General features: G+C 40.9%; 1 protein-coding gene across 1 annotated transcript in view; it reads right to left on the reverse strand.

The window, feature by feature from the left end:
* Positions 1 to 1,137: 1,137 nt before the first annotated feature.
* The window catches only part of MAPK12 (mitogen-activated protein kinase 12), a 33,094-nt gene continuing 11,644 nt past the window's right edge, over positions 1,138 to 22,587 (reverse strand). Inside the window, exons 5-12 of the mRNA XM_061372926.1 lie at positions 16,015 to 16,044; positions 14,390 to 14,437; positions 8,726 to 8,840; positions 8,007 to 8,078; positions 7,215 to 7,294; positions 6,354 to 6,432; positions 4,583 to 4,756; positions 1,138 to 2,805 (exon numbers count right to left, since the gene is read on the reverse strand). Of these exons, the coding sequence (XP_061228910.1) occupies positions 2,735 to 2,805; positions 4,583 to 4,756; positions 6,354 to 6,432; positions 7,215 to 7,294; positions 8,007 to 8,078; positions 8,726 to 8,840; positions 14,390 to 14,437; positions 16,015 to 16,044 (669 nt within the window). The 3' untranslated portion in view covers positions 1,138 to 2,734. The remainder of the gene's footprint in view (positions 2,806 to 4,582; positions 4,757 to 6,353; positions 6,433 to 7,214; positions 7,295 to 8,006; positions 8,079 to 8,725; positions 8,841 to 14,389; positions 14,438 to 16,014; positions 16,045 to 22,587) is intronic.

Raw genomic sequence — 22,587 nt, forward strand, 5'->3', positions numbered from 1 at the left:
CAGGGATGTCTGGTAAAATCCAAGATGCTGTAACAAATACATTAGGTGGCAGGAGTACAATCAGAACAGTTCTGTGGCTGAATTGAAATCTGGAAAATGGGAGAAAGGTTCACATCTGTGGCCTGACTTCCCAAATAAACTCCAGGAGCATCTCATATCACATGAACTGTACCTACAGTATTATGTTTCATGCAGTTCCCTCATACTGAAAATAATATTTTCAGGAGTGATGATGCATCTGGGAATACACATGGGAAAATAAAACCATTGCTGTGTAAAAAGCAACCCCTCAACCTTTATTTGTCACAGTACATTTCAAGTACATGCAAAAGGTATTTACATTTCTCTAAGGCAAACAGAAATTGGGTCCTTATTCCTGAGTTGTTTAGCACCAGTAGAAATAGCAAAAAAAAAGTAGGAAACGTCATCTCTCCTTCTGAAGCAGCAGCTGCCTCCCATGCAAAATATTTCTGCTTTCACCTTGCATTTCTTTTAATGAGCTATTTATACTGATAATTGCCATTGTTATTTGGAGCCGTTTCTGCAGACTTCAACCTCTTCACAGAAAGTGAAGTGCCAAGATGTGACAAACTTTCCATGTTTGTTATTCTACCTTACGGACTGCTTGATGATGAGACAGCACAACAGTACTGCTGTCTTGGCTGGCACATGCACTAAGGTCTTCTCTTCAGTTGTTTTGAGTTCTGTATTCCTCCAGTTATCTAGAAAAACTAACATTATCTTGTCATGTCTTCCTCATGAGGGCTAGCTGCTTCTCCAATACTGGGAGAGGGAAAAGCTCACCTCAGCCAAAAGAGAGTCTTAGGGCTTGACTTCATTAAAGCTAAAGGCAGGGGAAGTGAAAATACCCACTGAAGTGTTGGCATTTATTAAGACTACCAGAGAGTATGAACCTAAGAGAAAACATCTGTTCTGTAAAAAACTAAATTTCCTATTTAACATGAAGTGTAGTCCAAGCATTAAGTCAATATTGCAAAATGGGGTGTGACTCTTCAGTGTGCCTTCCTCAGTGTCCTGTAGTGTAGAAAAATGTTCTGTTTCAAATTACATTCTCTGCTTTTTGTTTTATGTGTTCCTGAAACACTGTTTTTAATGACTTGCCATATACATCAATAATTCAAGGTTTCTGTCACCATTTAGTCTAAGTGCCCATCTCAGCTAATCAATGCTCATCACAAACAGTTTGCAAACAAATGCTAGTATTTACAGGTGTTCAACTTAACATTCATTGAAAGGAAAGAACTGTGTCTTGATAAAAATTCTGGCTTAAGTTGGCTTTTAAAGCAAAAATAACCCAAGTAATTTCTTACTTATTTTCCAGTTATTACCTCCCAGGATCTAATGTCTTCCTTCACAATTGTTTCACTTAGTAGCAACACACACCGGCATATTGTATTGGGAATAATCCACATCCAAATAGTCAATTGTAAAGACATTACCTTTAGCAAGGACAAACAATCTCACATGGGAATTCTTCACCAAAGGTTTACCAATTTATTGTCCTACCTCTGAGAGATTATTATGAGCTAAGCACCTAGGAAAATATAGCAAATGTAATAGGAACTCATGAAGTGTCTAACCAATCTATACCATCAGGAAGCTGACTCCTGGTGATGCACTTCTCGACAGAAGGTCTGAGGGCTTTTCTAAGATGAGTTCAGAAGGCTAAACCCAGGAATGGTTGTTATTCTGCGCCTGGCAACACTTCTGTACACTGTGTACAAAACCGCTTGCTGCAGGTATTCCAAATGAACAGCTGCAGAGTAGCATTTTTATCCTCATTTAATTTTCTATGACGTGACCTGCATGCAGCTTTACTTCTAAAATCAGCACTGCTGAATCTATAACCTGCAAGTCCTCTGAGAAAGAGGTACTTTCTCCGTGATCATTTCAATACTAGGAAGCTGGAAACCTTACAAAACTTCAGAAAGTCTTAAAATTTATTTCTCCCTGGAAATCCTTGTTCCCTAGTCTGTAATACAAGGAGACTGCACTGTATTTAGAGGAAAATATTGTGCCCCTTGATAGTCATTGTTTATCCAACGACTGGTCACCAAGTGTTTGTGAAGTCATGTCCTGCTATGCTAGTTACTTTGAAAAACACCTAGGACATCCGCACTTCTCTGCTTCTTGCCCAGATCTGTCAGAACCGGCTGGAGCTGAGGTTCTCTTCCATTCACAGAGGGCAAGGGACATGGGCATTCCTCTGGGCTGTTTCCACTACCTGCTGCACTCGCTGAGGTAGCAGAGGCTGACTAGCCTCCCCAGGCACCTTACCAAGGTGAAATATTCCAGAGAAAGTCACATGAATACTTCTTGCATTCAGGATAGCTCAGCAGCCTTGGAGAACAGTCACAGCGCACCCCTGACATACTGTGTGTCTCAGATTGCTTGGGTGGTGACTTGTACTCTTCTGATCCTTGAGTGGAAGAATTAGTCCTACCTGCTTTTTTGAGGATGGCACTGGGTTGCCACAGTTTGAATTCTTTCATGCAGAAAGAAGCTGTAGGCATGAATGTTTCTGGATAGTTTTGAAATGCTACTCCCAAAGGCACCAAGTTTCACATGCAGAGTAAGACACTGCACTTTCTTACAGTGCAGATGACACAGGTTACATCCAGTTTATTCATAAAAGTTTTATACACCTGAAATCTCACAAACATTTACAACTTTCTGGTTTTCTTCTGAGTTCTGAAAAGACCGAGACATAGAATTACACTGCTGTCTCCTTTGACTCCAAAGTCTGTGGTGGCTTGAAGTTCAGTATCTCTTTATACGTAATGCCTGGAAAACAACAGAATAAACATAAGAATTGCTGGTCTAATTGGAAAAGGAGACACGAGCAAGGTGCAACCCCCAGCCTGGTTAGGTTCTTGTCTAGGTCAGGAAGAGAGAGACCTCTTCAGGCAAAAAAGAGAGAAATCTGAGTACAAAAAGTAAGACAATCAAGAATCAACTTTTCAACATTTCAGATTTGAAGAAGTAGTCCAATGCTGAAATGTTATAGGTGCTTTCAAAGGGATGCAAGCATTGACTTTACAGTATAGTGGGCAAGATCCTCAGAAAGAGCTACTCAGCAAATCAGCTTTAAAAGTCAAGTCCTCACTTAAAAGCCAAAATACAAACCTCTGACACTAGATGAAATCTAGATTCAGAGTTAAGTGTCTGCTGAGATAGATATGTTTTCTCTCCGTGAGAGAACCTAACTTCATATTAATGCCAACAACTGTTGCATTATACAGCAACAGTCCCGTACAGCCAACCCTTGAGGAATCTGTTCACCTGTCTATTCACTGGAAGGAACATGCTACAGAAATGGTTTCATTTAGACCAGTAACGAGTGGTGTCCCTCAGGGATCGGTGTCGGGACCGGTCTTGTTCAACACCTCTGTCGGTGACATGGACAGTGGGATTGAGTGCACCCTCAGCAAGTTTGCCATTAACACCAAGCTGTGTGGTTCAGTTGATATGCTGGAGGGAAGGAATGCCATCCAGAGGGACCTTGACACGCTTGTGAGGTGGGCTGATGCCAACCTTATGAAGTTTAACCATGCCAAGTGCAAGGTCCTACACCTGGGTCAGAGCAATCCCAGGCACAGCTACAGGTTGGGCAGAGAAGAGATTCAGAGCAGCCCTGTGGAGAAGGACTTGGGGGTGTTGGTCAATGAGAAACTTAACATGAGCTGGCTTCAGTGTGCGCTTGCAGCCCAGAAAGCCAACTGTATCCTGAGCTGCATCAAAAGGAGTGTGACCAGCAGGTCGAAGGAGGTGATCCTGGCCCTCTGCTCTCGTGAGATCTCACTTGGAGTATTGTGTACAGTTCTGGTGTCCTCAACATAAAAAAGACATGGAACGGTTGGAACAAGTCCAGAGGAGGGTCACGAGGATGATCAGGGGACTGGAGCACCTCCCATATGAAGAAAGGCTGAGAAAGTTGGGGCTGTTCAGTCTGGAGAAGGCTGCGTGGAGACCTCATAGCAGCCTTCCAGTATCTGAAGGGGGCCTATAGGGATGCTGGGGAGGGACTCTTCATTAGGGACTGTAGTGACATGACAAGGGGTAACAAGTTAAACAGGGGAAGTTTAGACTGGATATAAGGAGGAAGTTCTTTATTGTAAGGATGGTGAGGCACTGGAATGGGTTGTCCAGGGAAGTTGTGAATGCTCCATCCCTGGTGGTGTTCAAAGCCAGGTTGTACAGAGCCTTGGGTGACATGGTTTAGAGTGAGGTGTCCCTGCCCATGGGAGGGGGGTTGGAACTAGATGATCTTAAGGTCCTTTCCAACCCTAACCCTTCTATGATTCTATGATTCCTACATTGCAGAAGACAGGAGGACAGTCACAGGAAAAAGGAGAGCCTTTGTTAGGAGGCAGAGAAAACACCTTTGGGGATCATTCCTTGATAATAACACGGGCTTATCAATAGTGTTTATCTTAATGATGTCTATTTACTCTGTTCCACCAAAAGCAGAGAAGGTAATTTGTGAAGGGGAATTAACGGTCTATTTCTGCATGGTCTTTCCATCTGGTAATTTTTTAAAACATCATAAATCTAAACTCACACTTCCATTCATCTAGCGGAAGATCCATGTTATCAAACGTGTCGTCATATTTCTCTGCTTCAATTTCTTCCTCAGGATCATGGATTGGTTCAAAGTAAGGGTGCATCAAAGCCTCAGCTGCTGTAATTCGCTTCTCTGCATCCAGCACCAGCATCTTCTCCAAAAGGTTTACAGCTATTGCAGAGAAAATAAACAGTGTATTCAAATCACACCACTGACTCCAGCTTGTGCACCGTAACACTGCCCTGGAGATATTTCAAATAAATACACAGTTACAAAGCAGAATCATTGGGTATTCATTCTACAGCCTTGGGGCCCACCTGCATGGCCAAACAGTGTTGTGAGCAAGCTGGGATCTGTACAAAGCCTGACTCAAGGCAAAAGTGCTCCCTTGCTTCTGCACACAACACAGCCACATCACCTCAGCTAATGCCTTCTCAGCTTCTGGCTCTAGGACCACTGTGCTTTGGGCTTTCCCATGTATCTTTCATCATTGCCATGCTATTGTGGTTCTAAGATACATTACAACTCGACAGCAGCAGAATGAACAGTTGGCTGCAGAGAATGAGAATTGCTTTGTACGTGACCAAATCCAAGTGCAACTACCCTCTGAAGCCAAGCACAACTACACTCTGAAGTTGACTACACAAGTCAGTTGTCCACGTACAGAATTTCCATGCTGACTTTATCTGCTGTGTGGTTTTGACCTCAGCCAAAACAATCCATGAAAGTCTTTTATGTTCCTCTCCAGTGGATTTTGGATCAGGTCCATTGCTGGACTGTCAAAATGAGCTAGTGTAAACAGATATGATGAACGATTTGTTTATTCTCTGTTTTTCTGTCTTGAAAGAATGTTCCTGGGTTGGGTGGAGCAGCTGAAAAGAAGAGGCAGCAGCATGGGACAAGATACTGCAACTCCTGCTTGACACATTGTGGATTCTTTCCAGGCTTCTCTCCCAGACCATGAGCTGTTGTTCTCTCCACAGGAAACAGCCAGACGGTCACAGAGATGATAGGAAAAAACATCCTAAAATCTAAATGGAAATGTGTAGTTTGCTGCAGTTGAGAAGGTCGTTGAGCTAACCATGCAGTCAGGGTGAGAGCTGCTTATTAATTCTGTTTATTTCTACTGTATCTGAACATAAAATTTTAACCTCTTAAATTTAGAAGATTCAATTATACTTTAGAAGATTCAAAATATACTATATATTCTAACAGAACTGGCTTTCTGTTTGTTCAGGTCATTGGGGAACAGATACAGGTTGGGCAGACCCATCTCAGACCTTTGGTTGCCTTGGGTCACATCACAGTTTTGCACACTTAGTATGCTCTTCTGGCTCTTTATATCTATCAGTGCACAGATGTTTCTAAGGATGTATTAAATCCATGACTAAAATGTCAGGTTTCTATTTGCTTGCATTTCAACTGCAGATCAGATAGGTCTTTCAGAATTATATTTCAAATACAATACAGAGAGAAAATTATTACTTATATTTAATCTGCCAGGACTCCCGAGAAAGCTGCTCCAGCAAAACCATTAAGCAGATGCTGGATTGAAGTCTAAAACACAAAATACTTCTTTTTTCACACTTCTAAGAAACATCTGAGAACTGGGAGAGTCCAAGCTTGGCAAAGTTATGAATCATGGAAAGCAAGATATAGAAAAGCACAAGAATCATCACATAACCTATCATAGGACTGATACTGCTGCCGCCTCCAATACAAACACAAGAACAAGACAAATAGTACATATCCATGCAAACTGTCTTACCCAAAGGATTTGCATACTTCAAGATGGATGAAAAATCTTTTTTCTGGACTTTTGGGAGGCTTTTGATATAGTTTTTTGCCTTAAAAGAAACATGGGTGTTTAATTAGAACTTTGCTGCCTTTATAATGTAACATTAACTATATGCTTAATAGGTAATTCAACAATGCTTTGATAGCACAGTGTACAAATTAATCTGGGGGGGGCATAAACCCTGATTATATTCACCTTCTTGTTAAAAAGAACTCTGTTTTTTTTTTAATCAAGACTTAAAATTATGATTAAGAAATGATAATGTAAAACTTTAATTATTAGTGCTCCATATTTAATATATTAGCTAGAATAAATATGTATGCATCATTTGAAAGAATGTCATAGTGAGTTTACAGGAACCTCTTACACAGTAGTTCATTAGTATTTAAATTGTATACTTAATCTATTGAATAATTTTACATTCTTTATAGTAGGGGCTTAAGGATTCTAGAAGGACACCCACATACGAATAGAAAAGACAGACACCTGCAAACAACTAAGTTTTCTGAATAGATTCATATTTTCCAATAAAAGCAGTAGCACATCATCTGAACTGCTTATATTGTATGCACTGGAAACTCAGAAGTATTTACAGATTTTTCAAGTGTTCTGACCATTTTCTGCCCGCCCGTCCGTCCATTCCGTCCCCGTCCCCCCCCCCCCCCCGCCCCTTAATCTCCAGTTGCTATGTGCAAAGCACTTCAAGGCAGAAAGGTGACATCAGGGATCATTTCAATAGTCAATACCTACTATCTCAGCCAGTTTAAGTACTGAGCATGGATTAAGTAAAATTAAGATATGTAAAACCAACTGACAAAGCCAAATACTCACATCTTGACTGTGCAGCTTTTGAACAAAATCTTGAGTTGGTGTACCTGTTACTTTCATTATTTCTGTGAGTTGGTCCAGATCTGATTACCAGAAATAAGGAGCAAAGACTTTTACCATAAGAAAGCTAATCACCCTGCAAAAATTGTGTGTTTCTGCACTACTGGAGAATAAAGCAAAAATCGCAATGCAGTGACTGGAAAACAACAAAAAGAGTAAGCAATTCTTGCTGTCTTCTATTAATACTGTCCTCTAATAATTATCATAACTACTCCTGCCAATGAAGTATCACTTGAGGTTGAATGATGACTGAATCTTCACTATTTTCTTAATCCTCAGCAACAAAATGACAGGGCAAGATGTTTTCTGTAAATCTGAAACATTTTACTAGATGCTACTTACAGAACACTTTTTGGTAAAATCTCAAAAAGCACGAAATGGACTAGCATGTGCATGTAAGCCCATACACTGAGCAGAATCTTCTGTGCATGTTCTCAAATTATTGAATCTATCACTAAAAAATCATAATGTACCTTTTGTATCATCACAGAACCTTTCACCTGATGATTTGAGATGTGATTCAAAGAGCAGCTCTCTTTCTCTACTGAAAATATTCAGTAATTTTTAATGTTAGATGTGCAAGTGTGGAACAGACATTAAGCAATCAATGAGAAAGGTGCAAGCCATTTTACTATTAATTTCAATTTATGCTCATCAGTTGAACAGACCTACTGTATCACATCAGAACTTCTCATCATGTTCTTACATTAGTGTCATAAATTCACTGAAGGATACGATCATTTCCTTTGAACAGAGGCCTCCCTGTTATCATCTCAGCCATTATACAGCCCACAGACCAGATGTCAACTGGAAAAAAAGACCAACAATCACATTAAATTGCTAAATACCTGTCCATTTAAATGTACATAAAGTTTAATTTAAAACATGATGTGTAGAATTTCCTTTTATAGCCCATTAAAAAGAAATTAATGCCTTGCCAATTAGGTTGAACAGTATAAGTGAAACTTCCGGCCTTTCCAATGAGCAAACTGGAGATAATCTGATAATATGCTGAATCAGTAACAGGCAGATGGATGTGGGAAGTAAATTTTCAGTGCTTCCAAAAACTTTCATGGTTATCCTAGCGCTACTTAAATTCCCCCCGTCTGCCATTTTCCCCTGTCTGTCTGAGTTAGAACCAGCACATCCTTGCAGGAAGATGACAGTCAGTGCAGAACACAAGAACAGAGACCAGACTGTCACATCTGTATACATTTCTATCACTACTTTCCAGCCACCTTGGCACTTCTGGTTACTCTCACAAAATGTACAAAGTGCCTCCAAACCCACAATCACCAATTACCTGCAATTTATCTACAAGGAAATTCTGCATAATTAGACTGTCATTTCCACCTCCAGTTTCACATTCATTTCAGAAAAAAAGACTTGCTTATACATTGCCTGACTCAGTGAATGCTTTAGCTCTGGTATGGCTTTTCTGAAGAGATGCTGACCTGTTTGCGTATAATGCATCCAGTTGAGTATGACCTCTGGGGCTCTATACCACCTCGTAACCACATAACCAGTCATCTCACTGTCTGTGTGCCTTGCCAATCCAAAATCCAGAATCTGTAGTGGAAGCAGAAAGAACAGCCCAATCAGACAACTACCAATCTGTTTCACACAGACTGTACAAGTATGTTAAAGAAAATAATTAGAGCAATCTGTAAATATTAGTTCATTTTTGCATCATTTTCTCACTCAAGTGTGTTGTTCTCATTTTAAAAAACAAGACAGAAGTAGCAAGGGGCTTTACAATTTTTTTCTAAGATATATACTCCTATAGCAACACTAAAAGCTGTAAAACCAGTAAAGGAAACAATAAATTCTTCAATTACCATTTAGAAAGATGATGAACACATTCAACGCAAAAAGTTCCCTGGCCATGGATCACCACTCTCCCATGTTAGGGTTAAAAGAACAGCACTCATCTTAGATGGTAATCACTGCTGTTGTATCTTAGGTGGCACAATCATTCAAAAGTGTGTCCAGCAATGTTCTGAAGTAAGCAGGTATCATTATTTCTATTTTATGAATAACTCATACATGGGATAGCTTCCTATCGATCACATTGAAAATCTGAAACAGTGTAGGGAATTACCATTATTTAGTCCCACTGAGTCTTCTCCAACCTATTGCATCAACTGCAGAGCAACCCTCTGTAAGGAATGCAAGGTCAGTGCAATTCTTTTAAAGGATTATGCACAATTCAGCTTATTTCTAAGACTCCCAGATATTTATCTCCAGATACAGCAGCAAGATGAAAAACGGCCTTTTGTCAGATTCCACAAAATTAGAGTAATAACGCCAACCCACTGTATGGACCATTGAAAGATGGTACCAAAAGATGTGGTCAACAGCAAGAAAATCCCATTCCTGGAACAACAGTTAGTTTGTATTTATGACGAAGTTCATGCTTCTAACATGAAGCAGGGGGCTTGGGTAAATAAAGTCTATTCAAGATAAATCATCATCTTCCACAGATAGTTGAGTACGTAGCTTTGCGTGAACAGCCACAAGTTTCCATGTATGTCAGGCTTCATATATATATATTGAGAGGGCAGTTTTTACTAGGAGCACCTGTGCATTACTAAACCAAGAGTGATGGTTTTGTACTGCTCTGTGTAATTAGACGTTTGAAAACATTTCAGGATAGTTACATCATTCTCTAGCACTAACAGAAAGGAAGATTACATTTTCATTCAAGATCAAGTGTATAAAACACTGTTTATCTTTATTGCCACACTTGAGATATCATTTCTGTATTTCCCCCATAACTGCTGACCAATGTATAAACAGGAATAGGATGCAAAGGAAGAGATTTTTATTCTTACTAATAAAATGCACTTGATTATGGCTGATTCTTCAGGTACTGAAGACTTATTGATTCAAAATATATGCAATAGCAAAATACACTTTTATATACAGCTTTCAAATTTATGCTACATATACAGCACACGTTTCCTCAGGCTGGAAGAAAAAAATGAAGTTTTACGTAACAGGTCAAAAGCCACATGAAGTACCATCTATTGTGTCACAGCCTTTTAGGCATTTTCCATACTAAGGCTTGTGACACTTGGAGTTGGAAACAGCTAAAACACAATTTGGGTTTGTCTTTTTACAAAAGCAGAAAACGTCACTGAGATTTTTTGTGCACTATATATTAATTTCAGGATTTCTTTTCATTTACACAGTCATAAGGCTCAGGAACAAGCATACCCTGTTAGTACTTAATGTGGTACCACTTCAGCAACATTCTTCACACAAAGCTATTATTCTTATACTTCAATATTCAAATTTTCAGCTGGAACTTCCAAAGCAATTTTCAGAGCAAGGTTGAAAATCCTTTTCATAACGCAGGAATTATAAAAGAGAGAGCAAATTCCCTCAGCTCCTTAAGGATAAGCTCCCTTTCTACTCAGCAAACTTAATTTTCCTAACTTGCTTCAGTAACAAAAATAACTTCTAACTTTGAGACTGCAGAAAGGGCAGTGATTTCCCCCATGCACCCTTCACTGTCTCTTTCCTGACTCCTGTGTAGCAGCTGAGAGCTTTAGATGAGGGAGCCAGAAAGCTTGCTGTGAAAAATAAAACTGATTGCTTATTAATTAATTACCAATTCAAGCAGCTGTTCCAACTTGCCTATTACAGCCTCATCACCGCTGGCGCTGATGCAAGGGAAGCTGCTGAGTGCACAGACACCGGGAAAAAGGCTTTCACTATCCCTAGCAGCGTGGTAGCATGATCCTGCGTCCAGGTTAAGCTGACTTTGAAAGCATGCTCATACCCTTCCTCTTGCACCCCCCTGCATGTGGGGAAGCCAGTTCAACTTCTTCAGTGAAAGAGAGATCCCAGTTAAAGCCTTGGGGTTGTTTTTTTTTTTTTGTGCATACTTCTCAACATACTATAGTTGGCTTTCTCTTTATAGACCTGAGCTGCCTCTTGACAACCAGTATTTCCTAGTTCCAAATCTGCACTTTTCTTCTGCGTATGCTATCAGAGCTGACTGTACAACCAGGGACACAATAATCTTACTCTGAGAGTCAAAAGAAACAAAAACCAAAGGTCAGTGCTACATTTTCTCCTTGTTGTTTCACAAAATTATGTTCTGGTACAGAATTATTTGTCTTAGTTTATCTAAAAGCTTAAAAATGTCCAAGCAACGAAGAATAACTTGTGTTAAATAAGGAGACTGATCATAGTATGGAAGAATGTCTCAGACCTGGGCTGCACCTCAAAATGTAATTGCACAGCTGGGGGGTGGGAAAGAGAAACACGTACAAGTGTTTTTAATAGATTCTCTTTGTTTCCCTACCAACCTGGACCCACTCACCGTTTTGTCACCTACAAGCCAGGAAAAGGCAATGGACTTCTATGCTAGATAAGTGTCCTGGGTTCAGCAGTAGCAGTCATTTTTCTCCTTCTTGGTAGCTGGTGCAGTGCTGTGTTTTGACTTTCGGCCTGGGAACAGAGCTGATAACAATGATGTTTGGGTTTGGCCAAGGACTTTGTGGGCCTCATGCTCTGCCAGTGGAGGAGGGGAAGCCGGAAGGAAGCAGAGACAGGACACCTGACCCAAACTGACCAAAGAGGTATTCCATACCACAGCACGTCATGCCCATGAGGTAACTGGGAGTTACCCGGAAGGGCTAGAAGACTGAGGGGGTTGGAGGAGGTATCAGTCGGTGCTTGGTTGGGCTGGGGGGGCGAGTTATTGGTCGCCTGGTGATGAGGTGCTGTATTCTCTTCCTTTGTTATTTCCTTTATCATTACTATTATTGGTGGCAGCAGTAGTGATTTGTGTTACACCTTAGTTACTAAACTGTTCTTATCTCAACCTGTGGGAGTTGCATTCTTTTCGATTCTCCTCTCCATCCCTCCAGGAGTAGGGGGAGGGCAAGAAGGGGGGGGGAGTGAGTGAACAAGCTGTCTGGCTGGGGTTAAACCACGACAATAAGGAAAGCTTGAAGTAGCAGGATCCTGAACATCCAGGTCAGTCTCCAAAAAAGCAAAAATTTGTATTATACATAATATATACATTACATATATATGTATGTATACATACACACACACATAACATATTCATAATTGAACTACTCCCATAAAGTCTTATGCTTCTTATAGGGAGGACCCCTTGGCCATAAGATCTAAATGTATTTACATGTCAGGATATAAAAGCCCCCATTCAAATTTACTGCCGTTTTGTGAGGACGTACAGGTCAGTCATTCAAGCACATGACAGAAGATGTAGCCTGATTTTGTAATTCACTGAAGAACCCTGCGTAGCCTTTCAGACTGCTAAAGCTAAGGAAAGACAGGTGAGAAAAATCAATTATAAAGACAAATAAAAAATTAAAATACAATAATATAATTAACTGGGGACTGGAAGCAGTTTGGGGCTACTATGTCTGCACTCAAGAGAATATATTCTTGAGCACTACATAATCCTGCTTCATAATAAATAATTGACTTTTTTAATAACAAAGTCATTTCACACAGCCAAATAGATGCATTTTTGCTAGCTGAGGGTACACTGCATAATGATTTCTGAAGTACAAATATTATCCACTCTAACGGGCTTTGGAAGATTTCCATTTAAGAAAGTGCAATCAGGGTTGGCCAGATTCAGTATTTCAGTTCAATGATTAAGAAGGATGCTTGAGATGACACATGTTGTGTAAGAGGAGAATTACCACTCAGACAGTACAGAGAACATTTCCAAGGAAGTGGCAACACCTGCCCTTGAGGACTGGTAACTTTCCACGAGGGGTGCTACAGCCCTGGTCTCCAAGGGTGCATGCCAGCTACACCCAGCTTCGGTACTGGGAAGGGGTGCGGGTCTGCACCATCCTCCTGCCCATCTCTGGAGGGAAGCCCAGTACACGCTGATACTTGTCTGTCCCACTCCAGAGAGGCAGCAACAGGGTAATACAAAAAATGTCATCGAATCTACCTGCCTTGCAGTGTAGTGGCAGAAACTGCCATTAGCTGAACTATAGGAGGCTGAATTAAGAACTGTCTCACTTAACCGACTTTTTTCCTCACTACTTCAATTATGAACAAAAATGAAGCAGAATTGATGAATTCTATGATTCCTGCTATGAAATACACTGTTGTCTACATGCAGTTGATACTACTATTAGCGGTAACAGTGCAGAAGCAATCACTTTCAAAGCAGTAAGATGTTCTTATTCGTGGTGAGCATTATGTGATTCATCTCATGCTTCTCTGAAGAAATTAGCCGCAACATATCATAACAAGAGTTCTCCATTACAGCTCTTTATCTGACTGTAACCATGATGTGATTTTTTTTTCTTTAAAAGTATTTTTAGATGTATGACTGTATAAAAACACATTAGTATTCATTGCAACATACACACCACACAGGAAAAGGGGGAGTGGCACACACATGCCCCTGTTCTGGGCATACAGCTGTGGTAAGGACTGCTCCATCAACTCCAAACCCACAGAAGCAGTTTCAGTTCTTACACTTTCCTTCACCCAGCTGGAGGGAGCCAAGTCAGCAACTGCTCCAATGATGCCATGACTGTAATAACCCACAGCACTGACTTCCTCACCTGAAACCAACTACGTCTTGGAGTCAACCCCCATCTCTCCCCTGTTAGCATTGGGTACCACCTTCCCGCAGTGTCCTGTCTGGACTAGACATTTTTAGCTGAAACATCCCAGACAAGATTTCTAGTTTGAGGTGCAGCCATTTCTTGTGCTTGGATCCATAATGGTCTCAGAAATTGATCATTGCCTCTGCCGTTCATAGGAAATGCACATTTATATCAGTCAAGGACATCCAAATAGGAGGTGAAGAGATCTGTACTGTTCAGGGCTTTGTATCTTAAATAGATATTTCATTATTCTTGTGGTGAGTGAAGTCAAACAAATGTGAAAATACTTCCAAGGAGCAGTGGCTTGTAATTTTTTTCCTCTTCCCTTTCATTTTCCACCATTCCCCTATTTCTTCATGACCCCTCAAAGCCCAAGGGCTGAAAGCCTGGCCCTCCACTGAGACCAGCCAGCACATCTGCAGCTCTTGCACCCCTTGTCTTCTGTGGTGTATTTCCAAACACGTCTGACTGCTTTTTCAAATAAACATATCCTACCTTCAATTCACAGTCTTCATTTACTGCCAGGTTTCCAGGCTTTAGATCCTGTAATCAGATTTGAAATGGATGTTATTTGTTGATTTTACACCAAGTCCAATGAAGCACTCATTCTTTCCTTCTTTCTTTCATTTAGGTTTAACAGCTTTCATACAACTACTTAGAACAGCAACAGGTAAAATAATGTCATAAATCTAAATGAGAACATTAAATATAACAAATAACAGAAACAAAGACACAAACTTGCTTATGTTTGGGTTTTTTCCAGTACGGGTCCCCGCACCTCCCAACAAATCAACTTTTTTTCTGCTAGAAGTCAGGAAAATAGTTGCCAGTGAAGGAACTCGCTCATCTTCCTGCGAATGGGGTTTGGATGTAAGTTGGTGGCATTTTATTCTGACACCACAAAGTTAAGGATTCACATCAACTTTTCTGTACTGTACATATTGCATATCAAAATACACTTTACAAAGGTTCCACACTGACAGATTTAGAAGTACTGAAGGAATCAAGCAAGATTCTACTTAAAAGCCTCTGTTCCCTTCTGTGGGAAAATTGATTTCCTAACAAAGGCAATTGAATGGAGACTCCAACATGGAAAAAGAATTCCCTTAAGCCTCTTTAGCTACTGCAGACACTCCTAATGATCTTCAGAAGTTGTACTTCTAAGTTTAGCAGCAAAGGGAAGCGTACTGGCAACAGCTAAGAAGATTTTGCAATGCCAGTGACTTTTAGACATTCAGCTACAGAGAAAGAAAGAAAGAAAAAAAATCAGAAACCAACTTTCAGCTTTTTAAAACCTTTGACACGCTTTGGCACAAGACATTTAAAAGAATCTTCTTTCTGAACTTTTTAGCAGGCATCCACCTGTTTTACATGAAGATGTTTTAAGATTAGAGGGGCCTTGAAGAGAAGCAAATTGGTACAAAGAAATGTTATGAAATCAAGAAACTTAAGAGCCAACAAGAAGTTGCTTAGAAAAGGTCTCAGCAACTGTAAATTCAGGCCATGACCACAGCGGTTGTAGAAACAAGAATATCAACTTATTACATTATTTTGGCAGTTTGCGTAGCTTCCATGTCCAGCTTAAAGCGCCCATCTTTAGATGGTGTGCACTTTCTGTGCTGCTCCTGGTACCTCAGTACAAAAGGTCAGTTTCTACTGCTGTGATACAGTTTTGGGGGAAGTTATGCTGCTTAGAACCAGGAGGCGATGATTCAGAACTTCTTATTCACAGTACCAAAGTGACTTTAAGTGGACTTCCTTGAATATTAATATAATTTTTAAACAACATTTATATATTGTTTTTAAAAGTTTAATCTTCATAAAAAAAAACAAAAACACTTAACCATCTTAGCTTAGACACTATTTGTTCCTGTGGGGACAATGCAGCTTCACAAGGTAATTTAAGGAAGCCAAATCTAAGCTGCATTCAGTGCAACTTGAGTGCCCAGCTTAAACTGATGCAACCATACCACCTTTTGTTCCTACTGAAGAAGAAACCAAAGGCATCATCAAACCCAGACACTATAAACAGAGTTTCAGGCACATTTATGAGCATGCTTATTCACAAACAGCTCTCACATTATCAAAATGTAAACATCTTTTATATTGTTTCCACTTACCCTGTGAATTATGCCTGACGAGTGAATATACTGTAAAAAGAGAACATATATTTTAGTTACTGAGGTCCTGACTTAAAAGAAGTTGCCTGGGGCAGGGGAGAAAGCATTCTTTCACAGTGCTAAAGTAATTAAATTAGAAAAGGTTTATTTATTGCACAAAAGACCTTTTTAGCTATGTTTTTAACATTCAGATAATTAAACTAGCACTTTGCCCTTCCCCTCCCCCAGTAAAAAGAAACCACTAAATCAGTTTGAATACTGCAACAGATCATACATATTTTTTTTATAATTCTTCATATAGTTCTAATTTTTCCCATACATAAAATTGCGTTTTCAGTTAATTTTTGGCACTGCTATATGTATGTGTATAAAAATAAATCCTATATGTCAGAAATGCTCTCTTGCAACAGATGTCTCTGGTGTGCCATCATAGTGTAGCTTCATATGTTCCAGCAACACTAACTTTTAAGAGATCATTTAAGACCAGGATGAAGGCCAGTCAAGGTTTTAGCTGAGAAGTCTTGCTACATGCTTCAATACTTCCTCAATGAAACATTTAGAGAGCATGTTGCAAGACATTCTCTTTTACCTGAATATTTTCATCACCCTTCCCAGTGACCTATATAAGGGCTCACAAAAGTCAGACCGATTTTTTAAAGCAGTGGCTGAACAGAAATGAAACTCTGATATTTACTTTCTCCTGCCTTCCACCTGATACAGCACTCCAGATGTGGTCTCACAGGTTCTGAAATGTGGAGAAAAAAGAACATCCCCTCCCTTAACCCTGTTCCTACAACTTCACCAATCCAGCCCAGACTGTGGTAGGGCTCCACTGTTGCACTGACAACTGCTGTGCCCAAGTCCCTGCAGGTCTTGGCACTTGCGGTAGACCAGTTCCTGCTACACACTACTTGCAGATTGGGCAAGGTTTAACATCACCCTAGGAAATGCCAAAGTGCCTCACAGGATTTCCTGCGGCAGACACAAGGGCTGAAGGCCTGGGGCTGTTCCCCAGAACGCTGGCTGTAAAACCGCTACAGCAAATGAAGAACTACAAAATGTATCTGTCATGGATGTGTATAGAGCGGACTGGGATGGGAGGAACTGGATGCAGAAAGACGAAGTTTGTCATTTGTATGCAGAGACCAGAGAGCATATATATGGGGGGTTTGGGGGGTTTGTTTTGCTGTTTGTTTGGGTTTTTTAAGAAATGTATCTGTAAGTAGTTAGACTGCCAGTAAAGAAAAAGATGGTGTCTTCTCCCAGTAGCCATCTTGATCAAGGGTATTACAATCGCTTGCATTCAAAATCATTTCAATGCCTTCTTACTGAAGCTTCCTGATTTTCCAGAGCAGGTGCTTAAAATACTCTATAGGCTATTTTTGCTGGTGTGACTGTACACAGTAAAGAAGTAACTGGCAGACTGAGGAATCTCTGCACCTAGGAATGTGGCATGTAGAAACAGGAACTAGAAGGACTGCACCCTTTTGGGTTTTAGTTAATCTCACCTGTCTGGGGGAAAGAGTGTGGTTTCACTGGCATTCTCACCCCACTGAAGGTTTTGTGAGTGTTCACAGCACCAAAATGATGTTAACACTTTGGGGAGCACGCATGTATTTTCTAAACCCTCCTCTTAATGCAACACTATTGAGATTACATGAAGTAGCACTTATTCCTGGTGCTAATGTACACATCAGCCCCTCTGTAAGCTGAAATACTGGTGCTGTGCTGCTGTGTTTCTTTAAAAACAGCAGTATTTCTTTAACTGCATTCTGTTATCTCCTGGCAGGTAGCAGCACTGGAACTATGCCAGGCTCTGTTCAGAAAACTCTCCACTCCAGTTCAATAACCTTTTGAAACGGGATCCTTCTCTTACCGATTCTCCTCATTAAATCATCCATTTATTGTCAGTTTTTTCACTCTTAACACGGCAAAACCACCCAGGGCAGTGCAGACATATTCCTCACAATATGTTACTACCACTTCACCTGAACAATATTTGATTCAAAAACCCAGTTAATGTGAGTAAAGTGCCTCGAGCATAGGAGGTCTGTGCACTATCCTAAAGACAATTTTTGGTAGCAGGCATAAATCCTTGAATGCAAGCTTCAGATTGTGCTAGGAAGTTATCCAACAGTTGTCTAAATTCTAAGCATTCCTGTCTGCATATGCAATCTCTGCACAAAATAAAAAAACTAATAGAAAGGGAATTAGAAGAGACTCAGGAGAAAGCATTCCACGCAGCATGCAAAATGAAAATGGTGAGTGACTTGGCAGGGAAGGAAAAACCAAAGAGGAAACGTGTAAGAGCAGGAAGCGAAAGCAGAGAAGTAAAAAGAACAAACAAAAATATGAACCAAAAAAACCAAATAGAGATTTGAAAAGGGGATAACTCGAGCAGGTAAATATCACCCTGAGTGTGGCAAAAGAGGCTTGAACAGGTGTCTGTATGGCCCAAGAGCCACCCATCCCTTCTCAAATACCGAACACATAAGAAAACAGGGCTGCTACCCACCTCCCCAACCTCCACCAACAGGAACCTGACTGGCAGTCCTGCAGAAGAAGGACCCAAGACTGAAAGCAGTGGAAGCTCCAACCCTTTCCCCCCACATAGAGACATTTCTGCTCAGCTTGCCTTCTGTACTCTTTGACAGTACACAGCTCTTATGTCAAACAAATAAAATGATGAAAAACCTTCCAAGCTGCAAATTCACACTTAAACAAATTTAATACCAGCCTAATGCTTGGCTAAGAAACAGACAAAGCAGAGGCACCTCATTGTTTGTAAGTGGTGTCAAATCACAGTTTTTCCCTATCACAGATGAAGTTAAATTCTGATAAATTACAAGGCTCACCAAAAAAATGAGCCTCATCCAGGCTGGATGGAGCTTTGGGCAACCTGGTCTAGTGGGAGGTATTCCTGCCCAGGGCAGGTGGCTGGAACCGGATGAGCTTTAAGGTCCCTTCCAACCCAAACCATTCTATAAAGTGCTTATGTACTTTACAAAATGGACAAATGCCTATCGCAGGTAGTACCAACACCCCACCCCCAGCCCAATAGAGTCCATCAAAGCTAAAAGGCGGAAGAAAAAAAGAGAGGTTAAGCTTGGGAAGTTGAAAGTTTTACAACACAGGTCTACAGAACCTCCTTCCCAGGCACTGCATTTTTCCCTTACAATGCCTCAACAGAGTGCTACCTGTGTGCATGCTCGGTTTCCCCTGCCCTGACAAAAAGGCAATCTAAGTAAACACAGATGCACTGTGTACAGCAGACTTCAGAAAGTACAGGATTTTCATGCAAAACCTGGCAGAGTTTCTTTAACAGCTAACTTCTGATAGCTGAAAAAGGACAAATTACTGAGCCCTTTTCTTTTTTCCCCTGCATGATAGCAACACTGCTTTCAGCTTAACTCACCTCCTAGCACAGACAGTGCTGCAAGAATCTCCCTGAAGCACTGAACCATTCTTGTTTCTTAAAGATATTTCCAACTAGGTGTATTGTTGTGGCTGGATGAATTGGTTCAAGAAGAATTCAAACTTTAATGGAACAGATACATTAAAGACTCTTTTAATGTTTGCTGTGCAATAGGAAATGACAAAAGAACAGTCCAGTAGCTGAATAATGTCTTATTTCCTGCTGGTAACTTTGAGGTAAGTACAGTTACGCTCTCCAAAATGAGGAGAGAGAAACAAAATATTCACAAGAATTACTCCGTACAGAAGATGTAACAGGGTTAGAGACCAGAGATACCAATTAACTAATACCATCCCAGCATCCCTGCTGATTGCCTTGTAACTGGAATAAGAACTACTTTCATTTTTATAAGAGCCTGGGAACAGCAGGGAACATCAGGAACTTCCTGCTCTTTTCTTCGTGGTGGGTTTGCCTTGGCTGGTCAACCCACCAAGATTGACCAAGTGCCCACTGAGTTACTCTCTCATTCGCCCTTCTCAGAAGGGTAGGGGTTAGAAAGTACAATGGAAAAGCTTGTGGGTTGAGATCAGAACAAGGAAATCACTCGCCAGTTATCAGCATGGGCAAAACAGACATGACTTAGGGAAGATTAATTCATTGCCAATTACTAACAGAACAGAACAGTTCAAAACTCAACACACCTTTCCCCTCCACTCTCTTCCTCCCAGGCTCCATTTCACTCCTGTCTCTCCTACCTCTTCCCCCCAAGAGGTGCAGAGGGACAGGGAATGGGTAATGTGGTCAGTTCGTTACACATTGTCTCTGCTGTTCTTTCCTCCTCATTCTCCCTGCTCCAGCATGGGGCTCTTCCCATAGGAGACAGTTCTACATTAATTGCTCCAGTCTTCCATGGGGTACAGTCCTTCCAGAGCAGACTGCTCCAGCATGGATCCCCGTGGGACACAGGTCAAGCCACAAAACCTGCCAGGAGTCTGTTTCAATGCTGGCTGCCCATAGGCACATCCCTATGCTTCAGCATGGGTTCCTACATGCACTACAGGTGGATATATGCTCTGACATGGTCCTCCATGGGTTGCAGGGGTCAATCCGTGCCACCAGTCTTCTTCATGGGCTGCAGCGGAATCTCTGCTCCAGCACTGGGAGCACCTCCTCCTTCCTCACTGCCCTTGGTGCCTGCAGGGCTGTGTGTCTCACATTTTCTCACTCCTCTCTCACAGCTGCTGCACAGTGTTTTTTACCGCTCCTTAAACCTGTTATCACAAGGGTGCGATGAACACTGCTGCTGGGCTCGGCTTTGGCCACTGCCAGATCCATTCTGGATCCAGCTGGGACTGGCTCTGTCCGAGACAGAGGCAGGTCCTGGTGTTTTCAACAGAAGCCACCCCTGCAGCCCTCACTACCAAACCTGCCACACAAAGCCAACGCATCCTCTTTAATTCCTGCTCTGTTTTCTTCAGATGCAGGTCAAGCATGCACGTCTGCTCTGCTTGCCTTCCACATCTACTGACCCAACAGACTTCAGTCAACCTTTGGGACCCGCAAACACCACTCTTGGTCTCTGAGATAATCTAGGCCACTGGGACCAAAATATGTTTCTAAGCCATTTCACTGAAATGAAATTCATTATTCATCCTACCCACTACACTCAACTCAAGCTATTTTTCTACAGCTCATATATTGCTTGCATCTAAAATCAGCCCAAAAGATGTTTTAAATCTCTGGTGAATAGCACACTTCTCCTATAAACCTGTTTCCCAGACAGTTATCTGCAACTAAACAGGCCGCTCTACTTATGTTGTCCTTGAGAAAACACTTATTAGGATGTGGCTTTGTAATTAGGGAACTATAAAACTGAAATCGTAATTCCAGATTTAAAGCTCGAAGGTGAATTCCCTCCCATTTAAATAAAGCCAATTTCCCCAAACCTGGCTTTAGATTCTGCAGTTGTAAAATGGGCATTACAGCATTTAAATGCACAATTGTAGCATAAAAAGAATAATTACTTAGCATATGTAAAAGGCTATGTGAATTAATGTCTACTAAATGAAGAACACAAGATCTGAGATAAGGTCAAAGACAAATTAATAATGCAGGACTCAACAACAAAGTATATTTACTAAGATTTGTAAAGGGAGTAAAACAATTTACTTGATCTTCTGCATCTATTAAGTACTGAGAGACAAAGGAGTCTTGTGTATGCTTTTCCTGATGTTTTTGTCCAGGAACAGCATGCTGTCCTACGATATTATTCATTTTTAATAGTGTTTTGCAATGCAAATATAGATCTGAAAGATCATCCTGATGGATGTGTCGGATCTTCCTGTATCAAAAGCATCTCTGTATCTCCACTGCAAGAGCACATCCCCCTGCAACCCACCTTCCAGTACAGTGAGTCCACTTATCCCTGTATGAGTGCAGAGGAAAGTCTTCCCATTCTTTGTATGTTGCAGGCACAGGACCGTAAAATCAAAACTGTACGGTGCAAGCAGCCAAGGAATGACATTCAGTTCCTGACAGTGCCATTCCATGGCCTCATTACAACACGTGTTTCCAGAGCAGCAAAGGGAATTAAACAGCCATCACTATAGAGAGCCTGGCTGAAGCCTGCAGGGCAAGGTCAAGGTTCTTCTCTTGTAATTGTGTCACCAAAATAAAAACGTAATAAAGAAGTCGTAGCCTTTTCATGATGAACAGTTGTGTACACCCAAAAAGCAAACACTGTAAACCATGAAGCACTGTAGTGCCAATCTAGACTTAGAAGCATTTTTATATCACATTAATACAGGTTGTACATGGACAGGGAGCACTTAAAGAGTATCTTCTCTTTCTAAGTTATGAACTTCAATAAATCACAATCCATCTTTTAAAACCCAAACAGAAGAAAAGAGTAGTAGCAATAATAAACAGCAGAAAGATGAAGAAGAAAACCATACAAAGTATATGACAGCTTATGCGTTTAGAATCATCTTTGTGCGGGTCAGTAACATTCAAATCTATGTTGTTTTGCTGTAGCTGTTGGGTCTGCCCTCCGCATGTGCACGGACACGTACCACACTTAGAACAAGTTAGGTGCAGATGTCTTGTGTAACAGTGCATCACATCAGTATTGGTAAGCCACAGAAACATTTTCAAATGAC

Source organism: Neopsephotus bourkii, unplaced genomic scaffold, assembly GCF_033783945.1.
Source record: "Neopsephotus bourkii isolate Nb327-2 ecotype Australia unplaced genomic scaffold, CSIRO-AGI_Nbou_v1 NB_1624, whole genome shotgun sequence".
Classification (NCBI taxonomy): domain Eukaryota; kingdom Metazoa; phylum Chordata; class Aves; order Psittaciformes; family Psittacidae; genus Neopsephotus; species Neopsephotus bourkii.